This window comes from Pterocles gutturalis, unplaced genomic scaffold (genome assembly GCF_000699245.1).
Source record: "Pterocles gutturalis isolate BGI_N339 unplaced genomic scaffold, ASM69924v1 scaffold22051, whole genome shotgun sequence".
Lineage (NCBI taxonomy): Eukaryota > Metazoa > Chordata > Aves > Pterocliformes > Pteroclidae > Pterocles > Pterocles gutturalis.
The window spans coordinates 20,822-35,330 of NW_010106026.1; the positions used below are offsets into that span (position 1 = coordinate 20,822).

A 14,509-nucleotide genomic window follows, 5' to 3' on the forward strand; every position below is an offset into this window, starting at 1 on the left:
TACAGGAGCAACAGACTCACACACATGTATTCTAAAACCAAAGCAAACACGACTAGGAGGCACCGTTATACAACTACAGTTTGCTCAGGTGCCATTAAATGATGAAACAAAACCAATACATGTTCTACAGATGAAGATAAAATTAAATTATCATTTACAAAAAAAAATAATCTCCCTTCCTTCTTACAACAACCCTTTATTAAGGCAGATGATTGTAAATCAAGTGTAGAAATGTAAATTATTACACTATGCCATTTTTCCTTATATATGTTTCTTCAATACGCCTTGAAAGCAGGGTTCTATAAAAAGCCCAAGGTTGCTGTAGAAGTAGAAACGTCTCCTCATTTGACATACTACTAAGCGTGTTAAAAAATAAGTTTCCAAAAAATGTGAGAAGTTACTTTTAGAACATGTCTGTCTTCCAAAATGACCCCCTCCTATCCAGTTCCACCACATATAGCTGCTGTCTGTAGTAAAATAATTCTTATGGCCAAAGTCCAATATTTCCTCTGTTACATACATTGTTGTTGCTGTCACAGATCTCAAGTTCCCAGAAGCTTACCTTGTTCTGTCCATTCTCTTCAGAGGTGGTCTTCCTGATGCTGAAATACTCTTAGATCGGCTATAGCTGGGTTTGTAGCTGAGACCCCATTTGTCTTTCAAAGACGCAGCCTAAAACATACATAATATTGAAATACAATGTTGAGAACACAGGTGTGCCAGTAAAGTAAAAAGGGGGTTTTTTGTTCCATAACAGTTGAAATGTATCTCTTATCACCATCAGGCAGCATATTCATCTCGCCTCTGGATACCTGTTCATTTTTCACACTCGCTGGAATTCGTAATGCCCTGTTGCCACAGGAAATGTATGCCCAAAGCTAACAATCTAACCACTTAAATAGACATCCTTCCTAGGTACCACTGCAGTAACAGAAGAACGTGAGCTAAAACGAGAACACCGGAGAAAAAGCTGCAAGCAGATTACTATTTGAAATATCTTTTCTTATGTTTTGCCAGGTTTGTTGTCCGAGTCTGGGACAACAGCCACACAGGTTTGTGGATTACCAGCAACACTGCTTGGTTTTTTGTCCAGTTTCTTCTAGTGTGTATCCTCAGTAGTTTGGGTTTAGTTTTACGTCACCTAACTGCAAATATACTGATTTATATATGGAACACAATGACAGGCAGCACACATGCCAAGTGGAATACTAGAGGTATCTACCACTTGCCCAGGCAGTTGTCAAGCTTGCCTCTGCATCTGCATTCATCAGTCCAATAAGGAATCATTTTAAAATCCGCTAAGAGCAAGGAGTAAATGGGACATCTTCATATACACATTTTCTGACTAATTTCTTGTAAGTGTGCAAATAAACCCATTTACATTATAATATTTGTGGAACTGTCAATTTTCCTATCACTATTATTACAAGGGAGAAAAGCCTTTCCTCGCCCCCTCCTACAGGTAAAGTGGTTGCTGAACTATTAGATATTCTTAACCTTCCTCATCCATTACTAACATATTCTTTGCTTTAATCAACATGCAGAAAAGAAATATGCAACACAAGTGCTATCATATTTTTAAAGTAATTTAATATTCCTCACCCTCATACTGGATCTTCGTAGCTTTTTGCGAACATCTCGGCGGATATCATTCACAGCCACCGACTCCAGTTGCTGATAGCGCTGAATTTCTTGATTTATAGTTCCTTCACTTGCACCTAATTTTCTGGGGATAAATCATGGTTGAGTTATCTTACAAATAGGTGATATTATTTTCACCATTTCAAAATCTGTGTTGCAATGATATTCTGCTTTCCCTAGGAACTATCCCATTTTCTCTTTTTTTTTTTCAGTAGTTACTTATGACCAGTGCCAAATATAGCTGCAGAAGATTTATTCTTGTTTCACAATACAACTTTTTGTCAGGTATAATATTTTGTCCTGCTATTGTAATGCAGGACCAGAAAGAATATAGGCTAATTTGACACTTGAGAAATTTCAGAGTACTTGCATGTACAGCTTTTTTCTTAGGGAATCCAAAAAGGACAATTTTTTTATTTTGAAATAAAAAAACCCAACCTATTCCCGTTTGACCATCAAAATGCCACAACATCCGTGATAAGAACAGAAAAGAAAACAAGTCAGCTGCAGTTTGTTATTCCCGAACTTTGTGCAAGTTAAAGCAAAACCCAACTTACTTTAAGTCATCAATAACTTTAGCTTGCTCATTGAGTTCCCTAATATCGACTAAACGTTTCACAAATTTTCTTCCTCGCTGATCTCCAGTTTGGATACTAGATGCTCCCTGCCGTCGGTGATCAACAATCTCCTATTTAAAACAAACATTTAATTAATGCCCTCATCAAAAATTGGACATTAGTGTAACTTAAGAACAAGCAAAAGTGAATTTCACACCTTAAAATCTGGACTAGTGCATGCAAAAGAATCAGTTTCATCTCCAAAGACAGCTGATTTGATTTTTTTCCAGTGATCCAAAGCCCATCATTCAGTTAGACACACTGTAACTACTACATACATGTCCCCATGAGCAGGACCTGCCTGCTTTCATATGTAATCTGCTAGACTGAAGAGAATCACACTTCGCTGACCCCAATAGATATTCTACAGGAACAGAGTATCGATGGGTTGGGGGGCTCAAGCCCAGCAGGTGATTTACAATCCGCTGCCCAAATGTTAGCTTGCGTGCATCTCCACATAATGAACCTCCACCTGATTTCTAAACAACAAACAGGAACGTTAGTGCTCTGGGATAATGTTTTCACTGTCAGCAGGCCAGAGACATGGAAGAGAGCCATTAAAGAACATCTGTTAAAACATTTTTATGTGAAACTAAAAAGTAAGGTCAGCAGCATATTGGGTAGAAGAACTGAAGAATTTTTTCTAATTTCTTCATGTTAGTAACTTACTCTCCTGTTTAGAAAACCTATATACAACCACAGCTTTTCCAATTCAGGTACCTGGAAATAGGTATTGTGTCTCCATGTTTTCAAATCCAGATCAATATTTCCAAATAACAACAGTAGAAAGAGAATCTGTTATTGCTTGCCTTTTAAATATGGAGTTAGAAAACTAAAACACAAACTTTTTTGATTTGCAATAGGAGCTCATGTATGAGCTATAAGGAATAGCATGCTGGACTCAACTTAAGGCTAAGATCTTTCAATCTGACTGAGAACTGCCATGCTTTTTCCAATTAGCAGCACTTATTTTGGTTGATTCACTTACCGCATGTACAGTGGGAGACATAGTGTCAACTTCATCCTCATCTGAAAGATCAGCGATATTGACAGAGTTGAGGTCAGCAATATCATCAATATCTTCTTCGCCTGTCAGTGTTGTGAGGGTGTTCCCTAAAGCATTCAGTCTTTTCCCAATGTTTGGATCCATGTGGACATCAATACCACACATCTTCCATAACACATTCAGTGTCCAGGTTCCAGCACTACTACTTTCTGTATTTAAAAAAAAAAGTTTAATGAGTGTTTCCTTTTTTAAAAACATCCCCCATATTAAGTTTTGTGTTAGTTTTCCAAGACAGTGTTTATCCGTTACAACGAACTGTCTTTTCTGCCACTTTGGGAATAACTTTGACGAAAACACATTCCACAACTGAAATGCTTGCTACAAAGTTAATATTTCTTTAACACGCGACAGACACAGACAAACCTAATGAAAACACATTCCCTTCAGCCAAGCTGATGACCTAGAGAGAGGGAGCATCTCAAACTTCAGTTCTTAACAATTGCAGCCAAGTACACTGTTCCAGAAGAGGATTTCTAACAGCAAGAAACCTAATGGATGTCCACCCGCCTGTAAAAATGCAGACCTATTCACAGTTCCAAGTCTTGAATAATGATGCTGGAAGGTGTGATAATATATGTGTACGTGCCTGCTGAATACCATATCTTCCCAGGGTTTTTCTAATGAGTGCCACCTTCCAGCATTAGAATTCAGAATATGCTTTAAGCAGATATACATGATGCTGTTTTTGTGTCTAAATGGATTCATCTTAATTCTTCTCCATTCACAATTCCAACTGAGGTACATTTTTAATGGTTGTAGCATGTGTTCCATTTTCATGTCTCCTAAGCACAAAACAAGCAAGTGGGGGACAATGAGCAAAACTACGGGGACAGGAGACACCATAGGGGCAAAGAGATGCAAAGAAGCAAACAGCAGGTATGATGACCAAGACAGAGTGCAAGGTATTTTTTAGTCCTCTGGAGAACATGTAAACAACTCAGTAGGAGAGACTGGGAAGAGAGGGAGCTTGGGAAGAATAAAAGCTGTCTCTGGAAAAGGAGAGGGAGGAACAGGAGCTCAGGATGCAAAGTCTCAGCATTAGAAGGACTGAAAGATTTATCAGTCTCTAGGATAGAAGGCAGTAGGACATTGCTGTTACAAATGACTGTTCTCCAACCAAGGAACAAACACATCTACACCATGTGTTTTCCTGCAGGTAAAAATCTAAAACCAGTGTTGCTGGTGTGATCCAACCTGGAATAGCTTGAAAAGATGGAACAGATAAGAACACTGAGGAGTTTTACCAGGAAGACAAGATACTAAACAAAACAAAGAAACAAACCAGCAATTAAATTACAACATCGTTATCAAAGGATTTAAATTTCATATTTTATGAATGCTTTATTTATACAGGAATTGATTTACTAAAAAAGTGTATTACCTGCTGCAGCCTGTCCTGTTGTCCTAGAACATACTTCATATGTACCATCTGGCACAACACCTATGTGAAGCATACGAAGCACATACACTGATCAGGCAGACAGTCAAAGTCGCTTTGAACCAACCTTTCCACATTCCGCCTCGCCCTCCATGATTAAAGCATAAGTGGCGTTGGATAGGAGGTTTAGTTTTAATTCCCACTGAATGTCTTGTCTTATTTAGTAAAGTGAATTTTGTTGGTAACATCCAAGTCTATATAAACTTAAAAATCTATGTAAATTCCAGACTCTTCACCATAAAGATACATATATAAAAATGAAAATAATCTACATTAAATTATTAAATACTTACTGGGATCTTATGAAATTATATAAAAGCAATGCATCCAAATCTTCCAACATGTCTCAGACAGAACTTAAATGCTTACAATGAGACACAGAAACAAAGGTATTAAAAAGGAAAACAAAGGAATACAACCTTTTAGATTCATATTCTTTTGCTTTCAAAAGGCCAAGGTCTTTGCTTTACCTTTATGGGGAAAGTTCAGCAGTTTCAAAAGTCACAGAAAAGGGTAAAAGTGGATTTATGTCTGAAATATCCAGTATGAAATCACACCCACTTACATGCATTCATGACTAGATCTCCTCTTATTTCTGGTTTCCAGTCATCCCAACTTGTCTCAAAGCCATCGGCAAAGCGGATACAGAAGTTTTTAAAATGACCTTTGCTAACTAAAGACTCTGAGGAGCATGCGGTGATTAACGTGCTTTCAATAGTCAGGACTAAAGCAGAGCCAGTGTCAAGATCTGCACTGTGATTAGACTGGAAAATAAAATCACACAGAGAATTTACTCAATCATTGCAATGTCAAAGAGATATTGTACATGCTTTAAATGCTGTTTATCTTTCGCTATTAGAAAACTGATCCCCTTCTCATATCTTCTATTTTTCTGTCTCTGCAAAAAGTTTGAAAAGTATTGCATCTGTCCATACAATGTTCTGCATTGTTGTCTTCTAGTAGATGCAACACCTACATCGCAAATATATTAGAGCACTGGGAGTCAAACTCATCTGGAAAAGGAAAGAAAATCCATGGTTGATCAAGGACTAGATGATAAAGCACTATGAACAATATGGCACCATGACTGCAGAACACAAGCCCAGCATTGATTCATTTCTCCAAGAAGGGTTGCGCATGAGTTGGTTGAACAATGATGAAAAGTAGCTTTAATTTTTATGCTATATTTTTGCACTTATTTTTATATCTACAATTACTCAGAGTCTTAAATACATAAATTGACTGCCTGATTATTTTCACCCCTTTCTATATGAAGCTCTGTTATTTTGTTTACCTGCAAAAAAGCCCACATACTACCTGTTACAAAGCTAGACTTACCCTGTACTACAATGATATACTTTTTGGCAATGACTGCATTTTAAATCTCTTTCTTTAACCCAGTCTGAGTTCCTAAATAAAAGTAACTGCTTGAAAAACATGTATATCTCTCTCTCAAATAGTTATTCATACTCTCATTCCTTGTCTTGATTAAATAACCAAAAAAAGAAGAGTCAGAACATTCCTTTAAAGCTAACAGTTTTCATTACATTTATGGACATAAAAGCCATGTAGCACACACATACAAATGGATATTTCAACAGACTACTAATAGCCACGTTGCTTCAGACATTCTGATTACCTGAGGTGTGTTTGTGATGGGGAGGCAAATTCCTAAGTCATTGACAGTCAGCTGAAGAAAGAGGGTCCCAAAAGCCTGTGCAGAGGTTTGCTGGATTCCAGGCAGCATATCTACTACTTCTTTTGTGGCCATATGAATATCTTTATGTAAAGCCATTCTCTGTTCATTCCAGTTGTCATACGCAGCCTTGTAGTTCAGCCAAAATAGCACAGCTTTATGAAGAAACCAGAAATGATTAATTGAAATCAACATATATAAAAAAAAAGCACATTAACTAAAAAATGGTCATTTTTTTCATTTTGACAGTTTCTCCATTACTTTAGGACAGTGCATGTACAACACTGGACACACACACATAGTCAGGGTGCAGTGAAGAGGCTCATGCTTCAAAAGAGAAGATGGACAAAGACGATCATTTATCATCAAAGTTAACACATGAAAATATAGAAAGTGATGCTGTTCTCAGTATTATTCATTTATAAAGACTTACAAAAGCAACTTCCTCCAAACCACCTGAAAACTTATCACCTCAGCAAAGGGAACTGTTGACATTAGGAAGTATTAACCTGTTGACATGCAGCAGATGTCCTAAATTTCTCAGCTAGTTTATTTTACTTAACCCCATTCTATGATTCTCCGATTTTGATTTGACATGAAATATACTAAATCTTGAATAATCAAGCCTGTTCAAAAAAAATATAGCTTCCTCAGTATGAAAAAAAAAATTGTAACAATTGTCTCTTCAATACCTCTATCAAAGGCCACAGGCTGAGCAAAAACAATTGGTCTGTTCAAAGTAATGAGCACAGCTTCTCTATCTGATGAGCCACTGATTTCTTCTCTGAGAGCATTTCTTAATCCAATTCTTGTCTTAAAATAGGCAACTTGATGGAAGTCTGAGCCAGCTTCTTCATAAACCTTAAAAGGTTCAAAAAATGGGAAAGGGGAGGGGTTTGCATCAGGGAGGAGTTTAAGAACGGGAAAAAATAATTAAATTACTGCATTTGACACAATGTGAAATTACAACAAATAGTAAAGACATCTCCTTTCCTCTTTTTCTCTTCTAACCAAAGCTCCTTTGAGGATATTCAATTTCCTTACATTAAATTCTGATCGCAACGTTATTTTCCTTAGTTATCATAAAATATTAACTAAAATAACTATATATCCAGATCCTCTCTTGTGACAGTACATTTACAGGTTAAGATTTGTATTTGTTTGTTTCTAGGCATCACAAAATATTTTCATATCATAGAATTACTGATTCCAGGTAACAGCGCGTTTAAGAATCCAGGACACACAACTATCAAATTAAGACAAAGTAGGTCAGGATGTAGGTCTAGACAAGTCTGGATCTTGTCTGATCTTACAATTGAATTAATGTAGCCTAAAAATAATGGCAACGTCAACAAAAATGTTGAATTCGACTCATTAGCAAGGCCATTACTGTTGCAAAGGTCTAATAAGTTCTAAGATATTAAAAAAATGGGAAAAAATGGGAAACAAAACCAGTGTAAGATGGCCTCTTGGCTTGGTTATGTATTTTTCAGTCACACTCTATTAAGACAGAACGCCACATGCAAAGATGTTGAGCACTAACCTGATGTTTAACAATCTGTCCTAGTGCCAGATTTAAATCCACCTGGCATTTCCCAAACAGTTTGAGGTAGCTGCTACTTCCAGGCATTGCTTTGGTTTGCAGTCTGTTTGAGAGTTCAAGTTCTATCAACCCAGTTTCAAATCTCACAGCTCGCATTGAGGGAGTTGTAGCGGTCACTTGAATTCCCTAACGAATAAGGAGGGTACAGAGTTATTAGAGTCTGGTTCAGAGACATAAAGAGAAGAGGAAAAAAAAAAACAAACAGCAAAAAACCTTTTCACTGTGCAACAAAGAAAAGGGCATAATTGTTTTTCAGAATGCAATGTCACTAAGCTATTTGAAAAGATTATAGGAACTAAATTCAAGCTTGGGTCTTTTTCTTCATGCAGAGTACTTCTGATTCAATAAACTTTGAGGTAAAAACCCAAAAGCCATTTACAGCATCTAGGACCACTGTTTTGTCATCATAAGATTACCTTAAACTGTAGGCTCAATGAATAAAGAAGAATTTTCAGTTTTTCTCCATCAGTTGTGCCATCATGTTCATTCCAAAGAGGTATTGGCTGCTCCCCTCCTGTATACATTAAATACACGCATGGAGTTTCAACAAAGAAAACATTTTAAAACAAATAGATATAAGAAAGAAGGTGACAAGAAATGAGCCTCATTTTAAACACTGACTAGTTACAAGACTTATAAAAACAAATATATGTCGAAGATGGAAGACATAGGTGCAGACTCAGCTTGTTAAATATAGTTAATAAACCTCCACTAAGAATCAAGGCAGAGGGTCATGTTCCTCCCTCCTGGGAAACTTTCCACAGGAGGGCTCAAAGCCTGTAAGAAATAACACCTAGTTTTCAAAAAGATATTGTCTTTTGCACCAGTGTATCTCCTAATTTTATGACAATAAAAATTAAATACTTGACCAAATACCATGCAAATTGCATGACAAGAGGAACTTAAATTATATCAGTATTTTTCAATGACAGGAGAAGAGTATTCTGCAGTTATTTTATTTTTGTGTTTACTTTCTCATCCTGGTGCATTTCATCCCAAGTTACAAAAGAAAAGAAAGGAAAAGAAAAGAAATTACTTTTAAATAAAATTTCTCCATCTACCCTTTTACTTCAGGGAGCATAATTTTCTTCATTGAAACTACATTAGAAGTTGGATTCGAATCTTGACTTAAACCAGTGCAAAAAGTGATCCAAGTTTGAAAGCAGCTGTCTTTAAATCAACACTGTCCTCAACTTGCAGATGGAATTATTATGAACTGCTCTGTTCATTTACTAGCTTTTAATTTGTGCAGCTTCACCTTAAGTAACTGGTACTAACCCAGTTTTGCTATAAGGATAATATGTAATCAATATTTTTATGAAACAGAAACCATAATTAGAAAAAAACGCTTTAAAATATTACACTAATTGGAATTTTCAAGCCATGTAAATCACTCTGCCATAAGCCAGGTGGACAACAGCTATTTTTTTCCCCCCACTGCTCTGCATTCAACACCCAGACCCATAGATTGCTGGCACCCAACCATGTTCCTGCCAAATGACCACAAATGGAAGGTAGCAGTGACACCGGAAAAACCCGCAGGCTGCTACCTGCAATACAAATCCATAGGCTGGAAAAGCAAGGAACCAGCAATGGTAATAAATCCCTCACATAAAAACAGAGCAGAGATCAAACTCTAGAGACAGAGATGATGTAGAACAAATCTAATAGACATTTCCTGTTTTACCACTTTATGCTCCTCTACAAAAAATTGTTCAGGTAGAATAATGACAGCTGTTGAAGGTTTATGCTTCCCCTAGGTGTTCTCCTATTATTAAATGCTAATACATTTTGCCTGAAACAAACATCAGGTTGATTTAAATTTGTTTCTTCCTACTCTTCAGGGATTCTGACATTTTCCATTTTGTCCACTACATCTTCTAGCTTCCTTGAAGGCATGTCATCTGGACCTGTACATTTCTTTTATGTACATTTGTGTGTTTTCATGAATGAACAAATACATACACACACACAGAGGTATATGAAAGGGGTGTGTAGATGCACACACACCTTTCCTTTTTCTGTTCACCTCCTCATCCATCATGTAATATCCACAGTAAATTATATTCTTATATTTATTTAAAACTACCAAACAGTAACTAATTTGTCAAAGCAAGCTTCCAGTCTCTACATGTCCCCTCATAGTAGTCACATATCTGAAAAAATAATATAATTTTGTAACTATTTTTTTCAGGCTGTGGGGTAACAGCTTGTCTGCTGAAGTGAAACATCACTGCATAGCACAAGTTACCAGCTTTTTAGTTTGCTTTCAGGTTCTTGAACAGAGATGAAGTCTGTAACAGCAAGAACTAGGAAGTGAGGGGATCTACTGTTAAATGCTGCAGAAACTGTGATTCGGTCAGAGTTTTTTTAAGAAGAAAATAACTGTTTTGTAACTTTGGCTGTCTACTCAAACAGACGAACACACAATTCAGTATGCAATTTCCATGCATACCGAGAAAGAGACAGCACTGAGTGATTCTGCAACTGTTCTCTACTTGGGTTTTTTATGAAAATGCTATTTTTCTTCTGGAATTTTTTTGAGAGCAGAAGCCAGCCTAAATTACAGAAACAAACCAGTAATTTCTGCAGCATACAGCATGATACACAAAACAATCTAAAATAGACAAATGTCATACAGTTCTGAAACATATTATCTGCAAAGAATCAAAGAGCTAGGAATCAGGAGATTCTAAGTAATACCAATATTGACACTATTTTTCTCCAGACAGCTGTTTTCCTTAAAAACAACATGCTGATGTTATTTTTCAAAATGCAATATCATGAGCTGCATTTTACAGGTGAACAAAGTGAATACAGAAGGTAACCCAGGCAAGGTCATGTCATAGACAGACAGAGAGGCTATTGTCCAGAATTACAACTTTCCTGCTTCCCAATAAAACACCCTGTCTCTGAAAGAGCTGTAAAAATTTCCAGAGCATCTGTTATTACTTCAAACTCCAACTCTGCTGCTTGCTTCTTGCTGCTGCTTGGAGAGCTAGATGTGAAATGATGGTGTCTGTGAGATAAAGAACTGACCCAGAGAACTATATAATGTTGCCATCCAACAAGGTTTAAGGATCTTACCCAAAGTTGGTTTTAAGAGTTTCTGCTTACCTGAAACCTTCTGTATGACTTCATTTACTTCCTTCATGAACACCTTTTGCACAAATACTAAATGATTTAAAAGATCAGTTGTGAGATTATGTTCAAAGGAACCAACCTGCAGAAATAGAAAATTTTAAAACAGTTACTATACCTATGCTTTCAAAACAATGCATTTTTAGTTTTTAGGCATATCTTTGAGTCCAATCATACTGTTCTCAGCATAAAAAAAAGAACATTAAATAGCTGTGTCTTCAAATTTTGTGCTATGAGCGCCTATCAGAAAACCAAAGGACATAGACTATTATATGGAAAAGTTTATTCTCCTGCTTAAGTTTAGCTTAGACAATAAAATGCACAACTTGATTAAGGTTCATGGAAGTATGTGAAATGCTACTTAATTCCAGACAGTAAGTCATTATCGGAACAAAATAGAAATGAACTGTCAACCTCTAAAAGTGCAATATTATAGCTACTGTAGATGAACAAGTTTACAATTATCTTCAATGGTAAACTTTATACATCCAATCTAACCTTGAAGAATATTCCTAAGGAACTGGCATCTGCCTAAAATTGTTTAAATTTGCCATTAAGAATTTTTTAATAAAATTAAAACACAGATATTTTCTAAAACTATTTGGACTTGGCTTTTGTCTTTGCTAACCAGCCCCTCCCTTTTGTTTTATATGATGATCAAATCCAAAAGGTCCTAAAATCTTTGTTCAGCCAGAACAAGATTGGTATACAACTGGCAAGATTGTTCAGCCAGGAATTGGTATACAAATAGAAGAATTTGTGGGTAAAACATTGTGTCCAATAGAAAATTTTAGATCATTTACCAACTATGAAAAAATAAAATAGTTCCAACATATGTTTTTAAAATTTTTTTCAGTATTTCTTTTTGCAAAATATACAACATTATCTGATCTCTCAGCATACAATTTCAGTTTAAAATTGTGCTTTATTTGAATCGCCAGGATAAAATACTTTTGTCTACTTCACTGATGGGAAATATTACCATTCCAAAGAAAAGGTTTCTAAACATATCTTCCTTATTTATTTGCACAAAATATCATATTCAAAATCCTTGGATACAGTGGTCTTGACTGCCTAATATGTTAGCCACTCATCAAACTAAGGACTGAGAAGTTTTATTTCAGTGTCACACAAATGCTATACTTGGATTAACCTGTAAACCTGAGAATTCTGGAGTAGGCAGATTATTAAAATTACATGAAGATGCACATACAGAAATGTAACAGAATGGAAGTAACAAGTTAAAGATGACTACTGTCTTCAACACCTACTTCAGCCACACAACGTAGGTAGTTCCCCTGTAGATAATAGCCTTGCTTAGCAGGTAGCTCATCTATGCTCCATATTTGGTCTGAGTAAGTATCATGTTCTTCCATGATATATTTGCCTGACATAGTAACAGGAGGAAGGTTGAGACTTGCTGAAGGAGGAATGGTTGACATATCAGTGGCAGAGACTTTTGAAGTGAAGCGCAATCTGTGACTTGGAAGCTCAAAATTAAACCTAGTTTGGGCACCTGTAAAAGGAAAACAGGGAAAGAAAAAGTATGAACTGGCAAAACAATCATAGGATGGTTTGGGTTGGAAAGGCCCTTAAAGATCATCAAGTTCCAACCTCCCTGCCATGGGCAGGGACACCTCCCACTAGCCCAGGTTGCTCAAAGCCTCATCCAGCCTGGCCTTGAACCCCTCCAGGGATGGGGCATCCACAGCTTCTCTGGGCAACCTGGGCCGCTGCCTCACCACCCTCACAGGAAAATATTTCTTCCTAATATCTAATCTAAATCTGCCCTCTTCCACCTTAAAGCCATTACCTCTCGTCCTATCACTACATGCCCTTGCAAAAAGTCTCTCTCCAGCTTTCTTGTAGGCCCCCTTCAAGTACTGGCAGGTTCCTATAAGGTCTCCCTGGAGCCTTCTCTTCTCCAGGCTGAACAAGACCAACTCTCTCAGCCTGTCCTCGTACAGAAGGTGCTCCACCTCTCTGACCATTGTTGTTGCCTCCTCTAGACCCGTTCCAACAGGTCCATGTCCTTCCTGTGGTGAGGACTCCAGAGCTGAACACAGTACTCCAGGTGGGGTACTGAATCAGTACATAAACTGATTTTAGCAGTCAAAGGGAAGCCTCCTGGAAGGAAGCTTCTATATGAATGCACACGTCTTCATCCACTCTTGCATTCTGCCTCTGGCAATCACGTATAACAGCAGTAAAGTCTCTACATGGCCTCATCTGGCTCAAGTCTACATTCAAAAAAATAAGCCAACAGCAGCAGTTTCAAAGCTGTAGCTACAACTCAACAGAAATGCCAAGTACTCTTGGATTCTTCTAGCAAGGCCAAACTAAAAGCCATAATGTTTTCAAAGTTTCAGAGAACTGTTACCTGTCATTCCATGACTCCTCATTCTTCCCATCTTATATTCTGCCTTTAGAGAGGGCAAGAGCGCTGCTCCAATAGCTATACCATCTATCATGGCACTGAATTTAAGAACAACAGGCTTCTTTTCTAAGCCTTCTGGCAGCTGTGGAAATTCATTTGTTTCAACAGGTGTTTGATTAATACTTGTTGGAGTTTTTTCAGAGGGCAAAGGAGTTGCAACATCTTCTTTGGTAGGCTGGGGCCTATTTATCAAGACAAAGATCAGAAAATACTTCTGGTTATTCTAACATGATACATGAATAACCTCTCCACGTACATTCAAAGCACAAGCCGGCCCACAAACAGATGGCAACCAGTGGCATTTGGAAGTGTCGTGCAAACACCACTTACGCGGTTGATGGTTGCCTGATGAGATCCGAAATCTGCTTGGAGAGCTGGTGAGAACTGCGCACCATCATGCTGTGCAGCGTGGCGGGGTGCTGAGGAATGTTGATGCTGATGGCTCCCACTTTGACCACGGCCGCGTTGTTTGTTTTCAGCCCTCTCTGGGCACTATACAGGGCCTGGGATTTGGCAATACTGCATTTCACAACAGTTCTAACAGAAAGGGAAGAAAGATTTATTTGCATGTCCTTCCAAACAGTTACAGTTCTATGTTAAAATGGGTTTTTAAGTGTTAGCTGAATTTTAAAGTATTCATCGAAGTTATTTTGTTTATGAACCACATACACATTCCTCTTTCTTTCACTTGACACACACAGATGCACTACATGCCACAAACAACTACACTACAGTTAAGAGAGCTACAAGTCATGCATTGCAAAAATACCTGTTAAATACCTGTTATTCTTGCATAATCTAAGATCATTTGAGTTTATAAACACTAGACTGCATATATGCAGACAAATTTTCACACACAGCAACAAATAA

At 37.3% G+C, this 14,509-nt stretch overlaps 1 protein-coding gene across 1 annotated transcript in view; it reads right to left on the reverse strand.

The window, feature by feature from the left end:
* LOC104472088 (uncharacterized protein KIAA1109-like) overlaps positions 1-13,974 on the reverse strand; it is a gene marked incomplete at its 3' end in the record, with an annotated part of 34,061 nt that extends 20,087 nt beyond the window's left edge. The window contains exons 1-14 of the mRNA XM_010087634.1: positions 13,970-13,974; positions 13,583-13,821; positions 12,474-12,718; positions 11,179-11,284; positions 8,478-8,575; positions 8,002-8,187; positions 7,151-7,319; positions 6,402-6,613; positions 5,328-5,526; positions 4,706-4,765; positions 3,247-3,473; positions 2,199-2,329; positions 1,603-1,726; positions 563-672 (exon numbers count right to left, since the gene is read on the reverse strand). Coding sequence (XP_010085936.1) covers positions 563-672; positions 1,603-1,726; positions 2,199-2,329; positions 3,247-3,473; positions 4,706-4,765; positions 5,328-5,526; positions 6,402-6,613; positions 7,151-7,319; positions 8,002-8,187; positions 8,478-8,575; positions 11,179-11,284; positions 12,474-12,718; positions 13,583-13,673 — 1,958 coding nt within the window. The remainder of the gene's footprint in view (positions 1-562; positions 673-1,602; positions 1,727-2,198; positions 2,330-3,246; positions 3,474-4,705; positions 4,766-5,327; positions 5,527-6,401; positions 6,614-7,150; positions 7,320-8,001; positions 8,188-8,477; positions 8,576-11,178; positions 11,285-12,473; positions 12,719-13,582; positions 13,822-13,969) is intronic.
* Between the last annotated feature and the right edge of the window lie 535 nt (positions 13,975-14,509).